Source organism: Vombatus ursinus, unplaced genomic scaffold, assembly GCF_900497805.2.
Source record: "Vombatus ursinus unplaced genomic scaffold, bare-nosed wombat genome assembly UNPS02014601.1, whole genome shotgun sequence".
NCBI lineage: Eukaryota > Metazoa > Chordata > Mammalia > Diprotodontia > Vombatidae > Vombatus > Vombatus ursinus.
The window spans coordinates 339503-365484 of NW_020954379.1; the positions used below are offsets into that span (position 1 = coordinate 339503).

Sequence of the window (25982 nt, forward strand, 5' to 3'; positions counted from 1 at the left end):
CTGCCACCAAGAATTATCACCACTGGGAATGCCCTGGTATCATTCCAAACCCTTGTAAGGTCTGGCAATAGCATTATGAAGTGAAAAGCCAACTTCTGCTCTTGGTAAGCCCCATACTTCTCTGTTCCAGTTGCAGAAATGTGTTAACTTTCTAATTTATGGCAAGTTATTTTATCTCTGTTTGCTCTATTTCCTGATTTGTAAAGGGAAAAATAATAATGGTTGTTGTTATGGGATCAAAATGATATAATGATTGTAAAGTGCTTAACATAGTGGCATATGTTAGACAACATTATTATTATTTCTCTAATTTAATGTAGTTGTCCCATACCTGATAACTTTGAAGTGGTTTTTAAATGCCAAAAGTAATAAGATCAATAATTTCTACATGTGATAATCTAGAAATGCAATTTATGCCATCTGAAATTTATTGTTTGTGTTATTACTATATTTTTAAATTGTATTGTATTTCTAAAACTCTCTTAGTTTTAAAATTTGAAAGATCATTGTGATTTAGAAATAGTGCATATGGATTGGTCTTTTGAAAGGATGTAATAAAAATGAGATAATTTGAAAACTGTTAATATTTAATGAGGTATATTTGGTTATAAGCAAATAATAATATAAGTAATAATAATACTGCTATTTACTATAATAGCAGATTTTTCATTTGAAATCTTGACTATTATAAAAATATATGGTGGTTTAAAGTTATAGCTTCAACATACTAATAATAACATTCTCTGTGCAAAGTGATTTGGAAGTGCATTCATCCAAATTGATAATGGGTTCTTTCAAAATTTATTACTGTTGTGCAAGTAATACCTGTTTATATTGTGTGTCCTGTGGTACAAACATATTTTATTGTGAACAACTTATTGATATGCACTGTTTTGGAATTAATTAGGTATTCTCCCATATAAAAAATGTGTGAATTTATGGATAATAATCTTTTCCTTTAAAGTGCTAAGAGTATTGGGCCTTAGAAATTAAAATGTTACCATTAGTGATTATGAATCCAAATCTGATTTGCTCATCCTGCTAATTAAGGTCACCTGACAGTAATTAATTAGTTCTGTTTCAAGTTTTAAATACATGATAATTGCTTACGGCACAATTATATTTCTGAATTTTCTTATGTGGTGTAATCTGTTAAACAAATTGTATCAGCTATGTTGTTGAAAAAGCAATTTCTCCTATGATCTAGAGATGTTAGATCAAGAATAGTACCCCCCTCCAAAAAAAAAATAAAGGAGAATAAATGGGTTAGAATAAACTTCCAAGTTTTATCTATATGTAAGAGGAAGTTTCACCTAAAATTCTTATCAGTTCTGTGCAAAAGTTTCCTGTGTTGTGGAATTCCTGAGTAAATGAGAATCCTGGAGGCAAATATAGGGCTGTGATTTTCAAGCCTGAAAGATACTGAGTAAATATTTTTTAAATGCTTGATAATATTTGTTATTGTGATAAGGCTAATTTAATCGGTTATATTCTTCATGCATTATAAAAACTGAATTTCTTTTCCATTGCAAACACCTTTTGACTAAGGAACTTTGTGATATCTAGAAATTCTGTAATAACTAGGAATTTAGTTTGTTATAATACTTTGGGAGTTTATTTATGTTACTTAAGGACATCTTACACCAACTTAGTTTTAATGAATTCCAATTTTAAAGGTTTATTTTTACTTTAAGGTGGAAAAGAGAGATATCTAACATTTTAAAAGTTTCCAACTAATGTTCTTCATAAAAGTTTAGTGATTATTCTTCTTAACATCGGAATAAATTTTAAACTGTTTTTAAAGAAGGGAAATACTTTTAGAAGAAATGTCTTGTTTGATTTTTTTTGAAAGCCTACTAAATTTTCATTTGCAAGATAATTTATAGCTAAGTTATTGTAATGACTTGTAAAACAGAAGAGATCTTGCTGTTTTGATCTGAATCTGTAGTCATTCCACGGCCTCACCAAGAGTTAAATTAGTGTTTGAACTTATATGTATAAGATTCAAATCCTGAAGTATCTCATTCTTCCAGAGTGAGTACAATTAGAGAAGAATAAACAAGCTTGTGAACAAGGACATGAATCCATCAACTTGTAAGGTTAGTCAGGAACCTCTTTGTTTTGTTTTAAAAAATAGGATTCCAGTACAGACAGTCATGTTAGTGAAGAGTAGTAACTTATGAGTTCTTTTGTGTAAATTTAATGAGAAATCTAATATTACTTTTAATCTGGAATTAGAACATGCACAGAAATTTATGCAAACTGCTCAAGGTTCACCTTAAGATGTTCCCATTGTTTAAAGGAATTACGAGAGCAGTAGTATTTTTCTGTGATCAATCTCTTACTGTTACCAGTGTGAGATAAATTCTTACTATCTAGAATATGTGACTTTATGTGACAGCAATTTACTATTGTTTTGAGCTTTGATTACAGGGACAATTATCTGAATTGTCATGAAGCCAATAGTAGAATGGCATGTGCTATAGGCTGAGAACTGATAAAGGTGGATGTCTGTGCCTGGGAAGAATTTTGAGGAGGACCTTGGATACAGCATAGGTAGAATCTTCCTGACTCTATTTCCCAATTGTGCTATTTCCTTTCTGAAAAGGAAAATTCCCCACCTGATTAATCTTGAGCCCTGCTTCTAACATCAAATGACTACATGATTGGCTATCAGATATGATTCGTGCCTGGAATCAAACGGAGCTAAGGGAATTCTTTCCTTCTGTTATGATATATGACATTGTCCCTCTTTTTCTTTTATAGCAAATTTCTGTAATCAAGAAATTCTGTAAGTACAATACTAAATTTATTAAATAATAGATGGAAACTGGAACATCTCTGAGTTACCATAATAGTATGCAAGTATGAATAGCTTACAATTTTAACTTACATTCGTGGCCAAATAATAATAATATAGGGGTAACATCCTCCTAAGGAGGAAATGATTAGGCAAAGTAATAAGACAAAGATGTAATATGATAGCTGTCTAATTAAAAAGAATAGCAAATTTTGAGAAAAGCAACAGGATTAGACTGATTCCTTTAAGAATTATATACAGATGTATATGATTGGCTTCCAAAAGGTATCTATCATGAAAATCCAAGCTTTAAGCATGTTTTGGTAATAAGATCTCAAATTTGGATTTTTACACAAAAAATTGTACAGGATAGTGGTAAAAGTAAGTGAAGTTATTTTTCCTTTATTAAGATATCTGTCTGATAATTTTAAAAGGCGGGAGAGCTCATTTTATGGTTGGACCTTAACATTTCAAAAGATTCTTATACCAGGTAAAGGATTTAGGTAAGAACAGAAGCAGCAAACAATATATAAACTGAAGTTTCAAAAATGGAGAACAAATATAAGCAATTGTACTAATTTATAATAAGTAAGAATAATCTGGGAACTTTGAGATCTAAACCAGAGAAGCAGAACTCCCTTTTTGAACTGCCTAAGAATAAAACCTATTGTACATGAGACATCTGGGATTCAAAAGGTGCTGTTAAAATAGACATTGGGGAATAGATTACTGGTATACAAGGAACTTAATGTTAATTAACATTGGTAATAATGATTGCATTGATTTTTATGGTTCATATTTAAGGTTTTCTTGGTTATCTTGGTGACAAGTAAATCTCCCTTCTCAAAACTAGTCCATTGTGAGTTCTCTAAGTAGTTTAATCTGTACCTGGACTTAATGCAATTTTGTGAATTATGAGAAAACTGTTGTATTGTTTGAATTTAGCCCTGAACCATCTCTATGTGTATTTAAATAAGGACCTATGTTACGCTGTTTTATTTCAGTTATCTACTCATACGTCTTCTAAGAGCCCCTATCAGTTCTACTGACTACTCCCACAGCTGCCAACTTCTGGATGTGTTCTCCGACATCATCTGAAGACCCTGCTCCAAGTAGACATCTCTTTCCACACCCTGAGGAAGAGGAGGAAGGTTTGTCCTACACCTTCCTTGGTCTACAGGTGAAGCCTTCAGTTTATCTTTGACCAAAAGGAGAAAATAATAATCATTTAAGATCAATTGAGCCCCAATAAGGGTCAAAAACCTGAATTAATCTTTTCTCTCTGAGTGAACTAAAAATGCCCCTTCCTTTGTCGGCAACTACAGGACCAGATGAAGCTGACCAGCATTCTTCCTGTTTGTGATCACTAAGGACAGGATACCTGGGACCAGACACTCTCTTAAATAGTGGGACTTTTCTTATCTTGGAATCCTATGGACATATGTTATATAAGGGAAATACAGATATCCTGGATCTATAATTTCAATTGACACTCTGACATTCACCTATTTTATTGTATTTACAACCTATTCAACTAAGAAATTTCCTTTCCCATGCTATATGTTAAAAAAAAATATGGAGGCTATATTTTTTTGAGTAACACAGACATCCTGAGTCAGGGTTTAAATGTTCTCCTAAAATTGTTTGATTCCGTCAGAGTTAAAGCTCTGGCTCCTTGTACATGTCATTAATTTAAGGGAATAAACAATATGGATTTACTTATCATCTAGCTTGTTGTCTCTTTAACCAGCTTTCAGGTTAACACCCAAGACCCTCATTTTTAATATAACCCACCTCCCATTGTGTTAACCAGAGGCTGATTGGTACCCTTCAGGGACAGGTATTCTTTGAAGGGCATATAAACTGTGAGCCTACCCCCATGAGGGGTCTTTGGTCTAAGAGAGCCAAATGACCATCCTTTTATTAATAAACATGCTGGTCTTATTAATAAAAATGATGAAATTACCTGGAAACTATGTCTCTCAAACCTTTTTTAATTGCCACAGTTGAGACGGCAGGAGACAGCATTACCCTTGCCAATCCTCAGTACCTAGTACAGAGCCTTGCACAGAACCCATGTTTGAAAACTAACAATAACATTTATATAATGCTTACATAATTTAATTTTTATAGTTAGCATTTATATAGTATTTGAAGGTTTGCAAGGCACTTTCCCATCTGTTATCTCATTTGATCCTACAATAATCCTGGAAGGTATGTGCTATTTTCATCTTCATTTTACAAATGAGGGAACTGGGGCTATGACAAGTAAATGACTTCCCCACAGTTGCATAGGTAGTAAGTGTCCCGAGGCAGGATTTGAACTGGAATCTTTCGGACACTGAATGCTACACACTGTTCACTGTACTGCCCAGCCCCAGCTAAGCAACATGCAAAAGAAGTTTGTGGAGGTGACAAAATGCAGATACAACCCTAGAACAATACAAGTACAAAGGCCAGTCAGTGCATGAAGACACAGTATAAACAGATATGAAGCAGGTTTTTCCTGCCACCTCACCTGAGCACCTGATCCCAGCATCCTGACTGTGTACACACAACTCCTTCTGCTGCAACTTTCGAGGACAATGAAAAAGCAGGGATTCATTCCCTACACACTGGAAGACTTCCCTCCATGTCTGGCCAGAGCCTTCTCCAAAATGTGCTCCTCCTGGGATAGAAGCAGCTGCTCCACACTTTAATTCCCGGCAGACCACATGGGCTGTTTGGAGGTCAAGGTCTGAGTCACAGACCGTACCCCACGTCAGGCCTCGTCTCACCTCCAGGCGCCCCGCACAGTGATGTTCACCTCCAACGAGCCGAACTTCTGTGTGTTCTGGGCAGAGAAGCAGCCCCATTAATAAGGAAACCCACCTGCCTCGTAGTTATTTCTAAGTGGTGTTTCCCTTTCCCAGCAATGCATTGTCTAGGAGTCATGTCTGGGAAGCTAGGTGGTGAAGTGAATAGGAGTGCTGGATCTGGAGTCAGGAAGACCAGTTCGAACCTGGTTTCATATATACCAATTGGCTGTGTGACCTTAGGCAAGTCACTTAACCTTCATTTGCTTTAGTTTCCTCAATTGTAAAATGAGGATAACAGCTACTACCTGGCAGAGTTATTGTGAGGAGCAAATGAGATATTTGTTTAAACAAAAAAAAACCCTTAGCATGGTGCCTGGCACATAGGAGCTACTATAGAAATGCTTATTTTCCTCCCTCTTTGATTCAATTCAACAAGTATCTATTAAGTACCTGACAAGTACAAGGCACTGTGCTGTCATTCAGCATTATATACTCTAAAAGGACAATAAAGCTTCTACTCAAAGTATAACGGGAAAACAGAATGAAAGAGGGGGAAAGGTGACACGCTAAGTGCCTCAGGAAAATGGGAGGAAGACAGAATTACTTTAATCTTTGCTGAGCCTTCTTCCAAATGTATCATTTAACAAATTGGAACAATTTGGAGAAAGGTGACAAAAATGGTGAGCGAACCAGAAACTTCTATGGTGTGAAAATGTGGGGACTACTTGAAGGAAATAGGGACCCCAGCCCTGTGGGAGATATTAGTCATCTTCCATATTTGAAAAGCAGTGGGGAGAAAAGATTTGCCTTCTCCTTGGTCCCAGGCAGCAGAATGAGGGGCAAGGAGTAGAAGATGCAGAGAATAGATCACAGCTGGATGTAAAGAGAAAGTTCCTAACAATTAGAACTGCACAAAAGTAGAGTAGGATCAAGTTCATCTGATCTGGGCAACTTGAAATCGCTGAACATAGTTAATTTGCCTTTGTTGATCAGAATCAGATCTGTAATAGCCATTTCCTTTGTCATTGTCTCCATCTTTTGAAGAACTAAATAACTGTAAAAAACTGTAAGTTTGGACAGATATTGAAAAAAAGTGGTCTTTCCTTAATATATATATACATATACACATATATATGTATATGTGTATTTATACATATATGTACATGTGTGTATCTCATGCCTCTGTGTACCAAGTAAGTGACCTGTTTCCTAAAGTCCCCATCTATTTCTACTTTCTGTCCGGATGGTCTGCAGTGCACAATGTCACTTTCCTATCTTCCCTCCATTGATTCTCACCCCAATATGTCATCATGCTTCTGTTGATTAGGTTCACAGATTTCCTAACAGGGCAGTCATCTTCACTTTTGTCTTGTCACTGGATTTGATGACTCTGGAGGAGAGAGTGAGGCTGCTTCACTTAAATCCAATCCATACACAACTCTCATGATGTCATTGGTCTTCTTCAAGAACGAAGGACGAACAACCAGATTTCTTAACATGAGCATGTAATCTTAATATGAAAGGCTATTCTATTATTCCTTGCCTTTTTTTATTCTGTTCTTAAATGGCACACACTGCTAGAACCATATTTCATAATGGGGGGAGAGGGAAAACAATCACTGAGAATAATTGGTTGAACTTACCCGCACAGATCACTTCATCATCCAGCTGGAGTTGGCAGCCACTCCGGAACTTATTGTTCAACCTACAATTTCGAATTGTTGACTCTGTCCCATTACAAGTCATGTATTTCTGGGTTTCACCCAAACCTTTTCTGGAAGCTTGAACAGCTGGGCCACATTGTAGCTCCTGGCAAAATACAGTTGCCTCTTCCATGTGGAGGCCACACAATCTATCTAAGCCCTTCTCATTTCTTATCTCTGGAAGCCCAGCACAGGGACTGTTCCCCTTCAGCAGTCTGATTTCCCGAAAGGTTCCATCTGTAAAAGCACCAATCCAGGTAAGAGAGAGCAGACAGCACAGAGCAACTGCCTAGTCTAAAACCATGTTCTCATATGAGTATTTTGGGGCTCTGCATTTATCTGCTTTGGTCAACCAAATATTGGGAACCCGATTGTCACAGAACCTCTAGTGCTAACATCTTCAGCATCCATCAAGAAGTTACCATTGGAATATTGTTTACAAACTCTGAAGAAAACCTAGTTGAGTGGTTCAATGATGGGTCACTTTTAGGCAGTAGGTGGTGCTGGCAAACCCCAAACAACACTGTGCAAATTGATTTATTACTGTGGTTTCTGCTTTTGTGGGGGGGGGGGGGAATGTGGAGAGTGAAAGGCTTCATGGTGAATTTCAATTAAAATGGAGTTACTTTGACTCATTTATTTGTTCATTATTTTCTTAATTTATTCAACAAATATTTGTTTAGTACAAGTTCTACCTCACATGACCTCTGCTTGTTCAACATTAGGGTTTCTGAGCCTACTCTTTTCATCCCCATTCTTACTCCTACTCTGCTCTGCATTCACTGGGATCAAGGGAAGGGATGATTGAGTCCAATTGATGAGCAAGTGGATCTAAGGGCTTTCAGTTTCTTTTTCTTTAGGACAGTCCCCACTGGATTTTCCCATGTGCTGCAAGGAAGTGGTAAAAATGGCTTAGTGATAGATGATAGATAGATACATAGATAGATAGATACATAGATAAATAGACAGATAGATAACCCAAGAACAACTAGATTGATTTTTTTTACCCAAAGAGGTTTTTTTCTTACAAAAGTGAATAATATGCTGACTTACTTGAACAAAGAACTACAACAACCCATTCATAGGAGCAATTTTTCTGACTCCATTCCTCAAGATCACAATCCCAGAGAGTTGATTCATTGCCTTTACAGGAAACACCATGAAGCCGTGGCTGGAGACTCTCTCCAGGCAAAGGAACATACTTGGGAGCGCCGACTGCAGACCCACAGCCCAGCTGCCGACAGATCACAGAGGCCTCCGCCAGAGTCCAGACTTCATTACACACAAAACCCCATGACCCTTGGTGCTTAACCAGCACTACTCCATCACAGGGGTTTGGCCTGAATGCCAGTTTCAATTCCATCACAGCTTCTCCTTTTGGAAATAAAGAGACATTAATTAAAATAGAATATCCATAGCATGAAAAATCTGAAGTAAAATCATCTTTTCTGGAATCTCCCCTTTCATATTACCAAATGATAATACTTCTGTTAAAATAGGGCCATGTCCTCAGACCAGAACCTGCTCTTCAAGTGGTCAAGAGTGTGTGTTAAGGGGGTGGCGGGGAGAGACAGAGATGAAAAAAGGAAAGAGAATTGAGCTTAGAGTCAGGAGACCAGGATTCTGTCACTTATTAACTGTATAACCTAGAAGTCACAACTTCTCTAAACCTTAGTTACTGACGAGGAGGGACGGGTATGTTGGTTGGATTCGGGGTCGCTCGGAAAAGAATTTCAGAGAGTAAGTTTGTCTCTTTGTCAGAGCAAGATTTATTCCGCACAGCAGGGCGGGCTTAGTCGTTACAGGACCTGCAGCATGCAGAGCTAAAAGAGGCATATTTATAAATGGATTTGAGGAGTTTGCCAGGAGCTGATGGTGCAGATCGTGCAAATTCTTGTACAATTTCCTGGCGGGGGATAGCGTTAGGAACATGAGCGTGGATGTGGGTTTCACATACTGTTGGAGGCAAGGGTCTTTTAGCAAGAAAAACAATTTCAGGAATCATAAAAGCTGTTTGCACAAGATCTAATCATTGCATACGTTGAACCGCAAGCTTAGTAAGCTATTACCTAGAAGAGGGGCTCACGCCTCCTATCTTGTTGCTGGAGCATCTACTGTTGCTGAGCAAAAGGCTGTGCAAAAGTCAGAACCCCATCACTTACCATATCTGTAAAATGAATTGTTAGCAGGCACAGAGTTAGGTTTAGAGGCTACAGGAGTTGGTCACCTCCTAATCTTTTTTTTTAAAGACAAATAGAAGAAAACTGAATTGAAACCAAAAATGATCACTAAAAATCACAAAGAAGGAAAATAAGCAAAATGAAAGAGCACTAATACAATAAAATAAAAATACTGTGGTGTGAGACAGCTAAAGCATCAGTAACAATACAGAAGGAGAAAGGATGATGTAAGACATCCAGAGACACCCTTAAATGGATGAGAGAGGCACTTAAAGAATTTGACCAATTATTAATCGTGATCAAAAATGTTGAAAAAATAGAAGCATGTAGATTTGTTTTAATTGTGTAAAGAACTGAAGCTAGAATTTAAAGATACTGAGAAAGATCCAGAAAATATATTAAGGAGGAAATGACTAATATGGAGAAATATTATTTTGGGTCAAAAATTATTTCACAGGATACTGCATGCCAGGTCATTGGCTTCTGCCCCATGATAATCATTGGGTCATATTTTGTTTCTTTTATTTTGTGCAGAATATCTCAAATATTTAGAGTTTCTATGTTATAAACCCGATCAACTGCTTGTCATTCTGGGATGTTTTTGAGTAATATTATTAGAGACAAAGAGTTAAATTTTACTAATGACTTTTTCTACAGTTTTTGGCAGAGGTGATTACTGAGCAAATATCAACGATCTTTGAAAAATCATGAAGAATCCACAGTACTGGAGATAGACATATGCCGTTTTACATTTCAAAAAAGAGAACAAGGTGAAATCTTTAGAAGATAGACCAAAGAACTTGACTTCAATTTCCAGCAAAGTTCTAGTCATTACTAAGGGCATATTTCACAATCATTTAGAAAGGGATGTGGTGGTCATCAAGAGCTAACATGACCCACAAGTACAAAAATATTTACAGCAGCTCTTTTTGTGGTGGCCAAGAGTTGGAAATTGAAAGGATGCCCATCAATTGGGGAATGACTGAACAAGTTGTGGAATATGAATGTAATGGAATACTATTGTGCTATGAGAAATGATGAACAGGCTGACTTCAGAAAAACCTGGAAAGACTTCTATGCTCTGATGCTGAGTGGAGTGAGCAGAACCGGGAGAACTTTGTACATAGTAACAGCCATGTTGTGCGATGACTAATATTGATAGACTTAGCCCTTCTCAGCAATGGAAGGATCTAAGACATCTCTAAAGACCTCATGACAGAAAATGCTATCCACATCCAAAGAAAGAACTATGGAGTTTGAATGCAGATCGAAGCATACTATTTGCTATTATTTTTCTTCTGTTGTGTTTTGTTTCCTCTTTCTGGTGGTTCCTCCTATTGGTTCTAATTCTTCCTTACAACATCACTAATGTGAAAATATGTTTAATAGGAATGTATGTGTATAGCCTATATCAGATTGCATGCTGTCTTGGGGAGGGAGGTGGGAAGGGAGGGAGAGAAAAATTTAAAACTCAAAAGCTTATGGAAGTGATTGTTGATAATTCAAAATAAATTAATTTTAAAAAATAAAATTACCCCCAAAAAAAGGAACGGGCAGGGGTGTGCTCGTAGTTAAATTTTCAGTGTGCACATTTACATCTAAGAAATCTGATACTATAACTCAAGAGCTTGATTTGTTGTTTTGTTGATGGTCTAGATTTAAGAAAATGATGGAGAAAATGTTAATAAAGCAGGTTAAACCTTAAAAAAAAGAATCAATGTGGTAATATCAAGAATAGTCAATTTTCAAGTGAAAAGATACAAGCTATCAACAACCATACCAAATAATGTTCTAAATCATGACTAATTGGAGAAATTCAAATAAACCACCTGTGAGGTTCTACCACAGACCCATTAGACTGGCAAAGATAACAAGAGAGTAGAATGACAAATACTGAAGGATCTGTAGGAAAACAAGCACACTAGTATACTACTGATGGAACTGTGAATTGATTCAGCCATTCTGGAAAGCATTTGGAAATAATTCCAGAAGGTTATAAATTTCAGAAGAAACTGGGAAAACCTCTGTGAAAAGAGGCAGAGCAAAGTGAGCACCCTTGGGAGAACAATTTATATGGTAACATTATAGAGAAAAACAACTTTTAAAGTCCATAGCAAAGCAATAATAAAGCAAGAGTCCAAAAAAATGATGCTTAAAATGCCACTCACCTCTAGATAGAAAGACGAGGAGCTCTAAATGCAGAAAGAGATAAACATTTTCAGATGTGGTTAATGTGAGAATTTGTTTTGCAGTTCTGTATTAAGGGCATTTTTTTTTAATTTGCTCAATGGCAAGATAGAGAAAGTAGTAGGTGGGACGGATTAACTTAAAAGTATCTTATATGTATGTGTGTGTGTATATATATATGTATGTATAATATATAACATATAACTATGATTTTCTATGCTAAGGGCTTTATTATTTTTATTTGCTTAATGGAAGTCTGGAGAAGCCTATGAACATCTTCTCAGAATAATGTTTTTAAAGACATAAAATAAATATTTTTAAAAACAAGTTCACAGACCCCAGGTTAAGAACACCTGAAGGCAAACAAAATACCAACCAAACTGCTCTCTTCCAACAACATCTCTTCCATGAATATGTCAAATTCATGCAATATTCTTTAAAAGATGTAAAAGCAGAAGCAATTTTCTTTGGTGATACTCTGATTAGCAATAGTAAATGAAGCATAACACAAGGCAATATATGTTCACCATAGTTGTAAAACCTCACCACTGTCAAGGAGCAGATCTAACTCAGAGTACCAATGAAAAAGGGTTTCCATGCATATGGTGAGACCAAGAGCTGTCTTAGTTCCATTCAGCCTTTAGTGAAATCCAAGCTCCAGGTCTAGGCCAGATCAGTGAAGAGACTGAAGGGGACCAAGTTATATTCCTACAGATGAGGGCGGGGTAAAGTGGTGAAAAGGATTAAGCCTCAGGCTCCCGGATTCTGAGATCATCCTTTTAGAAAAGAGCCAGACAATTACACGAGTACTCCCCCTATTATTCTGTCAAATTTAGCATGCTGCCTCCTAGAGCTGATAACACCCATGCAACAGCAAGAGGAAAGGGTAGCTAGAACTATGACCTAGTCACAAGAACCTCTGCTGCCCAGTCCCCTTGGTCTCCCTAGCCTTTTCTCCTATGACCCTATTGCCTCCTCCACCTTCTACTATAATGTAATCTCTTGTCTGTCTGACCCCATCTCCTATTTCTGTGACTTGGTCTTCCTCTCATTTGACTTCATCTCCTCTGTCCATAACTCAATATATTCCTGTCCTCCTCTTATGTTTTCCTCCTATCCTTTCCCTCCCTCCCCTTCATGAAATCACAGAATCTCAGAGTTAGAGTAGACTTCAGATGCTATGTCTTCTAAAATACATGAATAAGAATTCTCTGACAACATCCCCAACGAGTCATCATCCAGTCTATTATGTGTTATTTTTTTCTAGGATAAAATAAAAAAATAGAAATATCTCTGGCACTTAATACCCTTCCCAATATGGCTCTAAACCATTCCATCTCATAGACATCTAGCCAAACTAGACTACTTTAGTTCAAGAGACATAGTGCTCTCTCTCCCATCTCCATGCCTTTGAACAATCTATTCCCCATGCCAGGAAAGTTCTTGTTCCTTATCTCTTCTGGAATGTCTGACTCCCATTAAGACCCAGATCAACTGTCACCTGGATTTGAGATGGATGAGATCAGAACTCATTGATAATGAAGAATGTCTAATGAGGAAACAGCAGCTAGGTGATGCATCCTATAGAATGCCAAGACGAAAGTTAGGAAGATTCATCTTCCTGAGTTCAAATCTGGCCTCAGGTACTTACTAGCTGTGTGACCCTGGGCCAGTCACCTGACTCTCTTTGCCTCAGTTTCCTCATCTGTCAAATTAGTTAGAGAAGGAAATGGCAAACTGCTCCCATATCTTTGCCACAAAAACCCCAAATGGGGTCATAAAGAATCAGACACAGACTGAAATGATTGAACAATAATGAGGAAACATTTTCTACAAAAGCAAGTCAACACCTTTTCTAAAACTTATAATCTTAAAGAGATACCTGGGGCAATGAAAAGTTAAGTGATTTGCCCAGGGTCAAACAGGCAATAGTATCAAAGGCAAGATTTGAATCTACATCCATCCTGGTTCCAAGGCTAGCTCTTTATCCACTATGCCAGACTCTTTCTCTTTATGTATATGTATATGTATATATGTATGTATAGGTATATATAGGTATACAAACACACATATTTCATATATACAAAATAAATTATATACATTTATATTATATTATATTTATATATAATAAATTATATATAAATTATATGCTATATATATATATATTGCATTTGCTTCTCTGTGTAAATGATCTTCCACTCAAGAGAATCTTAGTTTCTTAGGGGCAGGGACTCACCCTGCCTTAACCCCAAGACTTTCTGTGACAAGTTCAGGATGGTCCAGGCTGCAGGAATACTGGCCACCCCAGGAGTACCCTTGTTTTCTCCCCTTACCCATGTCCTGGCTCCTGGTCATCACAGAACCTATCTGGGTTGGCCAGACAGTGGGAAGACTCATCCCTATTGGAGGCACTCTCACTTGTTGCTTTCTATAGGGCTACTTGACTGGTCCCAGAACTTGGATGAGATTGGAGTCAATAGCTCTATTCCTTCCAATTGGGTGGAGGAACATCAGACTTTGCCATCTACCCTGCCACTGCCTCCTAAGGTCATCCAAACCTTTCCATGTAACTTGCCTCTCCACCCTGCAGTACTCCATCATGGTCATCTGACCTAGGAAGCTGTGGGCCTTGTCATCTGTCCTACAGTTGCCAACTGAACTCTCTTTTATGTTTTTTCCTCTAAGTATCATGTGAAACCCTTGAGTGCAAGACTCACAATATAAGTGAGCATATATTACCCTGTTTTATGCCTCACTTGCTATGAATTATCTGAGGGTCACCAAAGAAAATTATTTCTGCTTTTATATTTTTCAAAGAATAATACATAAATTTGACATATTCATGGAAGAAATCTTGTTGGAAGAGAGCAGTTTAGTTAGTATTTTGTTAGCCCGCAGGTGTTCTTAATCTGGAGTCTATGAACTTGTATGTGGGAACTGCAGGAACTATCCTCACTTTTTCTATTTATATTTTCAGAGCCTTGCACAGAGGCCTTTCCTGGTGCCTCCCCACAACCTTACCTTTTCCCCTAATTACTGAATGGAATTAAGCAATTAATCAACAATGTTCCTGAAAGTTAGATAAATATACAAGGTCTCTTGAAAGATATATAGAAATAATCTTGTTTGATGACCTTGTGATTATTAATAATAAATAAATAGGAATATCTATGCTTGCCATAGACATTAGCCACTGTCACAGAAAAGATCTAATACAGAGCCTGAGTCAAAGAGGAATTCCATATAGATGACAGGGACTTTCAGAAATTCTTGTTTGAGAATTACATTCAGCACCCAACTCACATAAAATCATAATCATTCAAAAGTTTAATTCTATCATCCACACAAGAAAAACTAAGTGGATGAAGAATTATCAAGACAGTGATATGTAGTTGGATAAAAAACTACATTATGTGTTAGTATGTATATTTTAGATACACACTCAAAATAAATAATCACCTGAGTCTTTCACATCAGAAAAGGAAATCAAGTTTGGAAAATTACACCATTATTTTAATGAACCCAAGTATCTAGCTAAATAATGTCCCTTGAAAGATTTAAGAAAAGAAATAACCTTCTTTGATGACCTCTTGATTATTAATAACAAATGAATTAAACCACTAATTTGACCTATCACTTTGACACCAAATTTTTGGATAACATTAGATGGCACAAGTCATGGAATAGTATTGCCTCCTGATCATTAAAGTTTAGTCTCACTCTGAGAGCAATGGAAATTATAGAATAATCATGGGATCATAGATTTAGAACTGGAAAGCCCCTTAAAAGGTCATCTAGTTTAGCCCCCTTATTTTATAAATTGAGACTCACAAAGATTCTAAATTGCCCCGGTGCACAGAGGTAGCAAGTGGCAAACCAAGGATGTTAAGCCAGGCCCTCTAATTCCTGCAAAATACTGCAAAAATTATGCAAAATAGTGGTATAAAGGATATCATTAAAGAAATGTGCCATAAAAAAGAAAATGAGGCAATCATATAGTCGGGAAAAGAGAATAGTTCATGTATTCTTTTAGCATCCTTTTGATGTCAAGAGATTTCAAGACATTGAACATTGGATTGGAAATATCATCTATGGCATAGATGAGAGTTTCATATGATAGGTTGTCATGATCTTCATCACAAATGGAAAGGGGATGCCCATAGTACTCACAAATGGAGGGAATGTGCATAGAGATAAGAACAGAGATCCTTTGGAGTATTAAAATATGCAACTAATAATTCTGTAGTGATATTAACCAGTGAAAAGCTCAAGAACTTACAAAACTAAATACATCAAAAACAATATTAGTGGGAAACTAACACATTATTACAAAAATAAGATAAACCCAACAAAAGATTAGTGAAATTACAGAGCTTGAAAGAGTATTTTTAAACATAGATCTGATAGATACATGGAGAGAATTTAATGTAAAAAAACAAATATACACTTTTCAAGGATAAATGAAATGTGCGCAGAAATGATCATGTCCTTGGTCATGAAGAAGACATAGGTAAATATAGAAAAAATGGATTTTGTATTCTAGTTTTATAAATAATAATCAATAAAGTTGGTAGTAAATAATATCATGAGTAAAAGAAAAAAACCAGTAAAAAAATCCTAAAAGAACAATTAATTAAATAATTCCTGGGTGAAAAAATAAATTATAAATATAGGAGATTAAATCAAAGACAATGAAAATAGATGAGCTACATTTCCAAATCTGTAGGATGAAATCAAGGCAATACTTAGAGGTAATTTTACAGCAGAGAATCCTATATGGTCTTTTAAAATCAATAACTTGATTTTTCATTGTAAAAACTTAAGAAAGGAATAAAGCAACAACAGAAAAAGAGAAAAAGATGAAAATAATAATCATAATAGCTAACATTCATATATCACTTTAAGATTTGCAAAGTACCTTCCAAGTATAATCTCACTATAGCCTTGGGTGCTAAGGCTATTGTCATTCCCATTTTACAAATAAAGCAACTAAGGCAGGAAGAATGTTAAATGACTTGCCCAGAGTCACACAATTAATAAGAGCTTAATGCCAAATTCAGCATTCTATTCATTGTGTCACTTGCCTGCTTCTACCTCAGATAATACCTGAGACTAATATGATTTAAATTAAGAAAACAATTGAAGTGGTAAATAAAAGCAAGATCTAGTAAGAAAAGCTAGTTAAAATTAAATAAAATCCATATTACCAAGTTTGGGAATGAGAAAGTTATGATCACAAGGGCAAAAGTCATTTTTTAAAAGTTATCAAAGATTTCTACCTATTTTCCACTAATAAATTTTAGAATCTAAAAGAAACGATTGATCATTTATAGGTTAGTTTAAAAAGTTATAAAACCAAAAAGTGGAAAACATAAATAGACTAGTCTCAGAAGGATAAATACCAGGCTATTTAAGATCAATCCTATAAAAATGCACCAGGATCAGATAAATCCACAAATAGATTCTATTTGTTTTAATCAATCACTCAATAAGCACTTGGTAAACCCTTGTTTGGAGCAGGTAGGTGGTACAGTGGATAGAGTGCCCAGCCTGGAACCAGAAAGACCTCAGTTCAAATCTAGCCTCAAACATTTACAAGCTGTATGACTCTGGGCAAGTCATTTAACCCTGTTTACCTCAGTTTTCTCATCTGTGAAATGAACTGGAGAAGGAAATGGCAAACCACTCCAATTAAACCCCAAATGGGGTTGTGAAGAATTGAACATTACTGGAAATGACTGAATAACAACCCCTTACTATGTGTTAGACATTTTACTAAGCAATGAAAAAAAAATGAGCTGCCAAAGGTCATGTAGGTAGAAATATCTTGCATTTGAACCATGCAAAGATACTAAATAAAGTGCTTATAAATAACATAAAATTGTACTCCAATCCCCTCAAAATACTAATTATGACAAAGAGTAATGTAAGAGTCAGTCAGCCAAAAAAAAAGCATTTATTAAGTATTCATTACATCCCAAGCACTGTGTAAGTACTAGGGAAGCATTTGTTTAAAATCAGAAAAAGGAATGATATAAAAAAATCAAGCAGAAGAAAAACAGTGCACATGAAAATATTATTAGATACAACAAAAGTCCTTGATAAAATATGTGCTCATTTATGTTTAAAAAAAATAGGAAAAGAAAGAGTTCTCCTTAATATGATAAGAATTATACATTTAAAATTATGAGCTAAAATTACTTAAAAGTGAGAAATATTAGAAGCATTTTACTAAATTCAAGTTTAAAGTAGGGCTATCCAGTACTACCACCCATATTAGAAGAAATGGTCAAAGTGGAATCGGCATAGGAATCAGAGGAAATTAAAGCAATAAACATGGACAGCCGAGATAAAATACACTCACTTTAAAATAACATGATTCTATAACCAGAAAACTCAAGGCACTCAGGAAAAAACTAATTCATATATAAGCAATTTTATGAATGTAAAGTCCTCTGATTTTCCATCAAAAATCCATGAAAGATCTCTGGAGCTTTTCTTTTTGCAAAAACAACAAAATTTAATATTTGGGTGCTAGCTAATCAAGAGATATGCAAGACTTCTACAAAAACAATTCCCAAACAATTGTGGCAAAAACCAAAAAAAGAACTTAACAAATGGAGGGAATAGTTAGGTCAAGCAAACATAGGGGGAATATGTTAACACTCACCAAGTTAGTTGATAAATTTAATGGAATACCAATAAAAATACTGATAGGCTATTTCATTCAATTGAACAAAATCATCACTAAATTCAAAAGGAAAATTAGAAAGGAAAGAATATCAAGGACTCTGAAGAATATTTTTGAAGGAGTACTCTCTTGACCAGATATCCAAATGTTATCATAAAGCAGTAAATTTTTAAATTTTTATTATATAGGGTAAAAAAAATAGAGAACTAGCACAATGAAAGTATGCCAATTGACTTTAACGTATGGGAGTCCAGAGTTTGATAAATTCATGACTACAACACAACGGGGACTGAAATTAGGGGAAAATTGGATAGCTCTATAGTAAAATGTGGGTTTAAATCTATATTTCACACTTAGGTTACAACAAATTAAAACTCAACCAGTGATCTAATACAAAACAATAACACATAAAGAAAAAAAGAGAATGATATATTTGATTTTGTTATGGAAAAAATGTTTATCATGGACCAAAAGAAGAAATTCTTGATGACAAAACGACTAAATTCCATTTTTGGAAAGACATGGAATTTTCCATGACAAAAAGAAAATATTTGAAATAAGGAGAAAAAACATATTGGGGAAAAATATTTAATGGTCTGGCATTAAGCATCTGGCAAAATATTTAAAGGCCTGGCATCTCTCTCCCATTCCCATACCCTCGAAAGGGAAAAAATAGTCAAGGGGTATAAATATGTAATTATTTAAATAAAGTACAAATTGGTAATAAATAGTTTTTAAAATGTTTAAATTCTCTAATAATCAGAAAAAATAAGGTAATCCTAAGATGCCCCTTATATATCAGTACTTAAAGTATCAAGGATTTTGTTGGATCAGGTCTTCCTTTCACTGAAAAAGAACACAGCTTTTCAATACTGAGGTAATCTTCATAAGTTGCTGTTATGGAAAAAAAATGTATAACTCTGTAGGCAAACTGGTAATGACCTTCTTAGAACTTAGCTATTCTGATCCTCAGATAATTAATGTACATATTGTCCACCATCAAGCCCACACTGAAGGTCTTTGTAGTTTGGTAGGGTCTGCCAAAATGAAATCCACTATCATAATCTTCAAGAACATAGGTTCACCTCCAAGCCACCATGAGACACTGGAATAAGACTTGATTAAGATATTATATTTCACTAATTTAGCCAAAAGAACAAATTTAAAAACAAAAATAAAATCCAATGTAGGTGGAGCTATGGGAATACAGATTATGTATAATATTGTTGGTGGGACTATAGACTAATATTTACTCTTTAAAGCACAATCTGGCAGTGTGCAATTAGAATCACAAAGATATATAATAAAATAAATACTCTTGCAGTCAAAGACCTGAGTTCAAATCCTACCTCCATCACTACCTGCAAGACCTTGGACAAGTCTTTTAACTCCTCTGGGCCTTGTTTTCTTTATCTATAAAGTACAGTTATACTAGATGATGTATAAGGTTCCATTTCAGCTGTAACAGCTTACGATCATAGAAACCAATGTGGGATTTTATTCTAAAGATATCATAAAAAAATGTATATATTTATATATACTCAGAGTTTATTTTTGATGGTGAAAGACAAGAAATAGATTTTATGTCCAAGAGTAGGCAAGGAGTTGAGTAAGTAGTAGTATATTAAAGTAAGGAAATATTTTAGGAGTGACAAGAAGAATACAAGGAAATATGGAAAAATACATACAAAGCAATGCAAAACAAGATCAGCAGAACTTTAGTATCAATTTCATGGGAAGAGACTTCAAGATCAAAGACTCAGAAGAAAGAAAATGCAGAATGTGTTCAGAGACTGCTTTTTAGATTTCTGCAAGGTATCCTTTGGATCTCAACAAGAATGCTGGAAATAGAACTGGAACCAGTGAATTCCATTCAATTCAACAAATATGAATTAAGCATTTACCACCAGATAATATTAGGTGGGGAGGTGGGGGTCTGAGAATGATATGCAATAAATAAGACTGAATCCCTACTCTAACAAGTCTCCCAACTTGTAAGGGGATAGACTCCATACACAAATAGCTATAAAACATAAAAATACACAAAAAAGGGATTCAAGAGGTATAAACAACATGCTCCATAAAGAAGACACTTACCAACAGAAACTCTCCAGAGAGCAAGGAGGAAAGGCCCAAGTCCCAGCATATGGAGAACCACTTTCATGGCCCACCTGACCTACTCTGTTTACTTTGTCAGATTCTAACAGACTTCACTGGGGGTGATGAGTGAAAATTACATTCTGGGAAACAAATGCACAGATACAAATACTAACAACGGCTTCACAGTAGAGGCCATTGGAAACCCCAATTCCCTTTACAGAAATTATCAGACGGTTTCATCTGTCATTAGTGCAGCCAAACAGCCAATGGGATCATCAGCCCCAAATAGCACCATATATGAGTAAAGAGGCCCTGTTATTGTGGGTTTCCTCTACACACTGATAACCCACTGACTGGGGGCTAAACAGTTACACACATATTCCATTCTTATAGGTTCTCTCCACAGATCCTTCTCAAAAAAACATACCTATCTAAGGAACATTATTAGCAAATGTTTTATAAAATGATGGCAAAAATCACATGGGAAAATAAAGGCACATAACTTGAATCACATCTCTAACCAGGGTAGTATTTTTTCATGCTAATCATAATGTAATAAAATTAACTATCTAATCCCTTACTTTGATTCTATTCAGTCTCCATCTTTTGTTCCCTCTCTTATTCACAGATTCACACAATTGTACAATTAAAACTACTAATTATATCTTTACTTTGACATTTACTACCTGTGAGGGAATCACTTCTCAATAGACCTTAGTTTCCATATTTGTAAAATGAGAGGAATAGGCTAGATGATCTCCAAGTTTCTTTCCCATTCTCAATATAGTGATCCTCTATGAACTATAGTTCATCTATCTCAAGACTTATTCAAAGCATCAATCCTGTCTAAAATGGCCTTGATATGTGGTCATTCATCTTTACTTTTTTTCAGAAACTATTTCCTATATACCATGTCAATATCATTTCTTTTTCATATCTAACCAGAAAACTACAATCCAACCAATAGTGGACATTGTTGATACGAGTTGTATCTACCTATCAACACATTCAAAAGGAAAAGGAAGCATCCATTGCCCAAACATCTTAGCTACAGAACATACTATCACTAGAGAAAATACGAAATTTGGAACCAAAGAACCTGTGTTTAAATCCAGGTTCTGCCAATGAATACCTGTGTGACATTCATTAAGACCTTACCTTTACCTCCTATGGTTCTCATGTTTTCTTCATTCGTTAACACTGTCATTCTACAAGAAAATGCACATTTTAGAGAATTTCAATCTTGAGACATTGACTCAATGTCTATTGGGTCCAAGTATCATCCTAGGTGCTATGAAGGATACAAGAGAAAAATTATAATATTATTGTTGCTATTTTAAATAATATTATTATATATGATGTTACTTATGATATGCATAATAACAATATAAATAATAAATATTTAAATAAAACAATATATTGGATGAGGAGGGGAAAAGGTATGCCAAGAATAAAGAACAACTAATGAATTCAATAATTATTGAATAAGCTACCCAAAAGCAGCTATAATACTTATACTTCCTTTGTTGATTATCACAAAGCTGTTGATTCAGTTCCTCACTCGTGACTTATTCATATATTGTAAATAAATAAAATATGTCCAAGTAGAATGAGAATAATAAAGTATTTGATTTCCATAGAGAAAGCTATTGCACTAACACAAAAATGTCAAGAATAATTAATATAAAATGTGATATTTTTCAGGGAGATGGTTTAAGCCCATTGTGGTTCTGTGTAGCCTTAAATCCATTATCATCTTTCTAAATAGAACTAAGTATGACTTCCAAAGTAAAGAGGAAATGAAATTAATACATCATATTAATTACTTAATATATATGGAAGCCACAAAGTCATATGGCTCCAATATGGGGGAAAAAACACACATTAAAAGTTTTTTATCTCGTGGAATTTTTTTTCAAATGATCTTTAAAAGTCATTTGGACTTGACCATAAGGTCTCTGACATACACCAACGAAAGATGGAGACTTAAGACTAGAATGCAAGGTCATATTGAATCCATGGATGAAGGCAATATCTATAAATAATTTTGTTTCTTCCAGGCAAAACATATCAAATATAAAAACATTAAAGAAAAGGCAGTTACTGAATATGAGAGACTTGGGCATCCTGAAATCAAAGTTGAATAGGAAAATATATTTTAAATAATTAGTCCTCATATAATAATCAACTTCACATATATTATCAGACTGTAAAATGGATTGTAATAGACATGGAAACTATCCTAAAGAAAATTTATACGATATTAACAAAACATAGAGTCCACTCTTCTAAGGCAACTACAATAAGATGAAAATTTTTCCTCACCAAAAGAAGGAAGGGGATTGATAGACATTTTTAGAGAATATGAAGAACAGGTCAAAAACTTACAGAAATATTTTTGAAATAAACAGATATCACTTTACAAAACAATCATAAGAGCTGGTCAATGAGCATACATAATCAGGGAGTCAATGAACATTTATTAAACACCTACTATGTGCAAGGTACTGCACTATTTATTCATCTCCTGATAGAGCCTTTAAAAAATGACTAAGATCCAAGGAAAGACTCAAATATGAAACATCTACATGAACTCAACCACTATTAGGTCAGCAAAGTAGCATAGAAAAAGTGACTATTGTGCATATCTGTTGATGGAAACAGATGAGTTTATGATCTAGACTAATAATTTTATTCAGGTACAAAAGTACTTTATCCATTTGTGCAAAAGGCCATGGAACATTCAACAACAACCCAAAAAAGAATGCTAGCAGGATAGCAATTTGTCCTGAGGCCAATTCTTTCTGATTCTCATTAAAGAAGATTACAATGAAACAATAATAACAACAACAACAATAACCTCTTCTAAGTCCAACCCGTTACAGGTCTTGGGGACGAAGAATGTCAAAGTACATGAATATCAGACAGGGTAATGGATAGCAGGTCCTCTGAGCTCCGAGACCTTTGTAGTAGTCATGAAGGCCTGTAAGAAACCTTGAAAGACAATTGAGTTCTGGTAATACCACTTATTAGGTTATTGCCTTTATTGGCTTAACTGTTCTCATGAATCTAAGAAGTAGATGAAATGGCATCAGGTTGTAAGGTGGCCCTACTTGAAACCATCATGATAATCAACTTAATGTGGAAAGCAGCAAAGTAAGTGATATTCTTTCCTATTCTAGTGCCCAAAGAAGGTAAGATACATGCAAACAAATGATAAATACCAATACTTGACTTTGTGGAGATATTTTGGTGAATATGACACTGACCACTATGTTGAGCAAACCAGGAGTATACATGAAATGTACCGAAGATGGAATGCTTTTATTATGTACCAGTATTGTGTTATAATAAAAGAAACAGCTCTTCCCAGTTATAGACAAAAGCTTCATACAATTTTTATCAGCTATACCTCAGCTCTAAGTTTCGCATTTCATATCAATGTAGGACAATCATAGAAATAACTTCATTTCTAAATCCATATTAAATAGAACAAGAGCAGGAACTAAGGAGTTTCTTAAAGTTAAAGAGAGAAAAGATGAAGAACCTGAAGGCATAGAAAATCTCTACTTAATACTAACTCCAGAAGTGAATACATAATGGTGAAACAGAAAGTAAAAATAATGCCTATGTTTCAAATAGTTTCAGAAATGAAATTAACAGATTTGGAATGTAACATTAAAGAGTTCTTTTTTAGTTTGTTTGTTTTTTTGGGTTTGTTTGTTGGTTTTGGGGGTTTTTTTCTTGGTTTTTTTTTTTTGGCAATTGGGGTTAAGTGACTTGCCCAGGGTCACATAGCTAGTGTCAAGTGTTTGGTCTGAGGTCAGATTTGAACTCTGGTCCTCCTGACTTCAGTGCTAGTGCTCTATCCACTGTGCCACCTAGCTGCCCCCTCTTTTTTAGTTTAATGACACAAATCCAATGAATATTTGAACTATACCAAAAAAGGAACATTTTAAACATTACTATCTACTATCTACTACTACATGAAATGAAGGCATTCTCACACATATTTGACAGAGAGTATAAAATCATTTCAGGACTTGCATATGACAGAATATGTTGCAGCCATTGCCATGGTACTAATCATGGGCAAGCTATTCAGGATTAATTCTAGGGGTGAAAGTCAAACACTACCAGCAGAGAAGCAACTTGAGAAAACTATTGAGGACCTGTGGAAACACATTAGGAGATGACATTAATATCTAACTAGCATGCAGTAGAAAACTTGAATATCATATCAACTGATTAAAGGCTAGAAAAAGAAAAAGAAAAATAGAGAATGCAATAAAGAAAATAAGATATATTGTAAATCACTGATATTCTTCATCAATAATTTAAAATGAAAGACAAAAGTTTAAAGCAATAAGAGGAATCAAAGCAGAATGAAGAAAAAAATAATTTACAATCAAAAACTGTATCATAGAAGCACAAAAAGCAAAAAGAAATTAGAGAAGAAAGAGAGCCTATGAATGAGGATGTAGAAAATTTCTGGCCATCCACATGATTAAAAGAAGTCTAACACCACAAAATCATAAGTTGGGTCGAACATGAAACAGAAAGCTTGTAGATTGTCAACATAATGAACAACAGAAGTTACATCAAGGGAGGTGACTAAAACTTTAACTTCTCTGGGAAAAATATTGAAAATAGGAGAGCGAGGTAATGTCCTTCAATTATTGTCTCAGATGCCTCACAATGGTGCATGAATTGCTTAAAAAGCACTTTACCAGCTTCTCTTGTCACTAAAACTTGATCCCATCTTCCTTAACTGAAAGCATCACATAATAATTACTGTAGATGAGAACAACAGTGATCCCTGAAAAATAGACCAACTGGGTGCTTATGTACTTTACAGAAAGTATTCACAATTTGCATTACTCAAAAATCTATAGATACAAGAAAGTAATAGGTTGTTTGAGGACTAAAACGAATCTACCAAAAAGTCCCTGGTATGCAAAGAGCAATTCAATGTTGATTTGATAATTATTGAATAATAATCCTGAAAACATTGCAACATTTGTTTCCTTTATTGAGTAGCACAAAGATTTTTCATTCAGTTCTACATTCACGGCTTAGTCATCTGCTGTGAACATATAAAAAGTCCCTCTTCATCATCTGGACAATCTGAGTGGCTTTTATTTTCCTGTACTTTCAGTATACACAATAAACCAAAGAGCAAAATCTATTTTAAAGTAGGCACCATGTTATTGTTAATACTCTAATGATGGCGTTAGAGTAGTTAATGATCACATGCAAAATTGTTCTCTATTTAAGAGATACAAGCAACACAATATTATCAAGAATAATTGATGAAGAACATGAGATCTTCCAGAAAAATCATTTAAACAGATTGGAGCCAAGATGGCAGAATAAAGGCAAGAGACTTGCCTGAGCTCTCCCCCAAACCCCGCCAAATACCTTTGTAAATGACTCTAAACAAATTCTAGAGCAGCAGAACCCACACAAAGATGAACCGAAATAAGTTTCCAGACCAAGACAACTTGGAAGGTCAGCAGGAAA

General features: G+C 35.1%; 1 protein-coding gene across 3 annotated transcripts in view; it reads right to left on the reverse strand.

Annotated features, from left to right (window-relative positions):
- Positions 1-20582, reverse strand: part of LOC114042576 (scavenger receptor cysteine-rich domain-containing protein SCART1-like) — a 53071-nt gene extending 32489 nt beyond the window's left edge. For all 3 annotated transcript variants that reach the window (XM_027861261.1, XM_027861260.1, XM_027861259.1), the window contains exons 1-4: positions 20457-20582; positions 8355-8675; positions 7242-7538; positions 5319-5633 (exon numbers count right to left, since the gene is read on the reverse strand). In XM_027861261.1, the coding sequence (XP_027717062.1) occupies positions 5319-5633; positions 7242-7538; positions 8355-8675; positions 20457-20523 (1000 nt within the window). In that variant the 5' untranslated portion in view covers positions 20524-20582. The remainder of the gene's footprint in view (positions 1-5318; positions 5634-7241; positions 7539-8354; positions 8676-20456) is intronic.
- Between the last annotated feature and the right edge of the window lie 5400 nt (positions 20583-25982).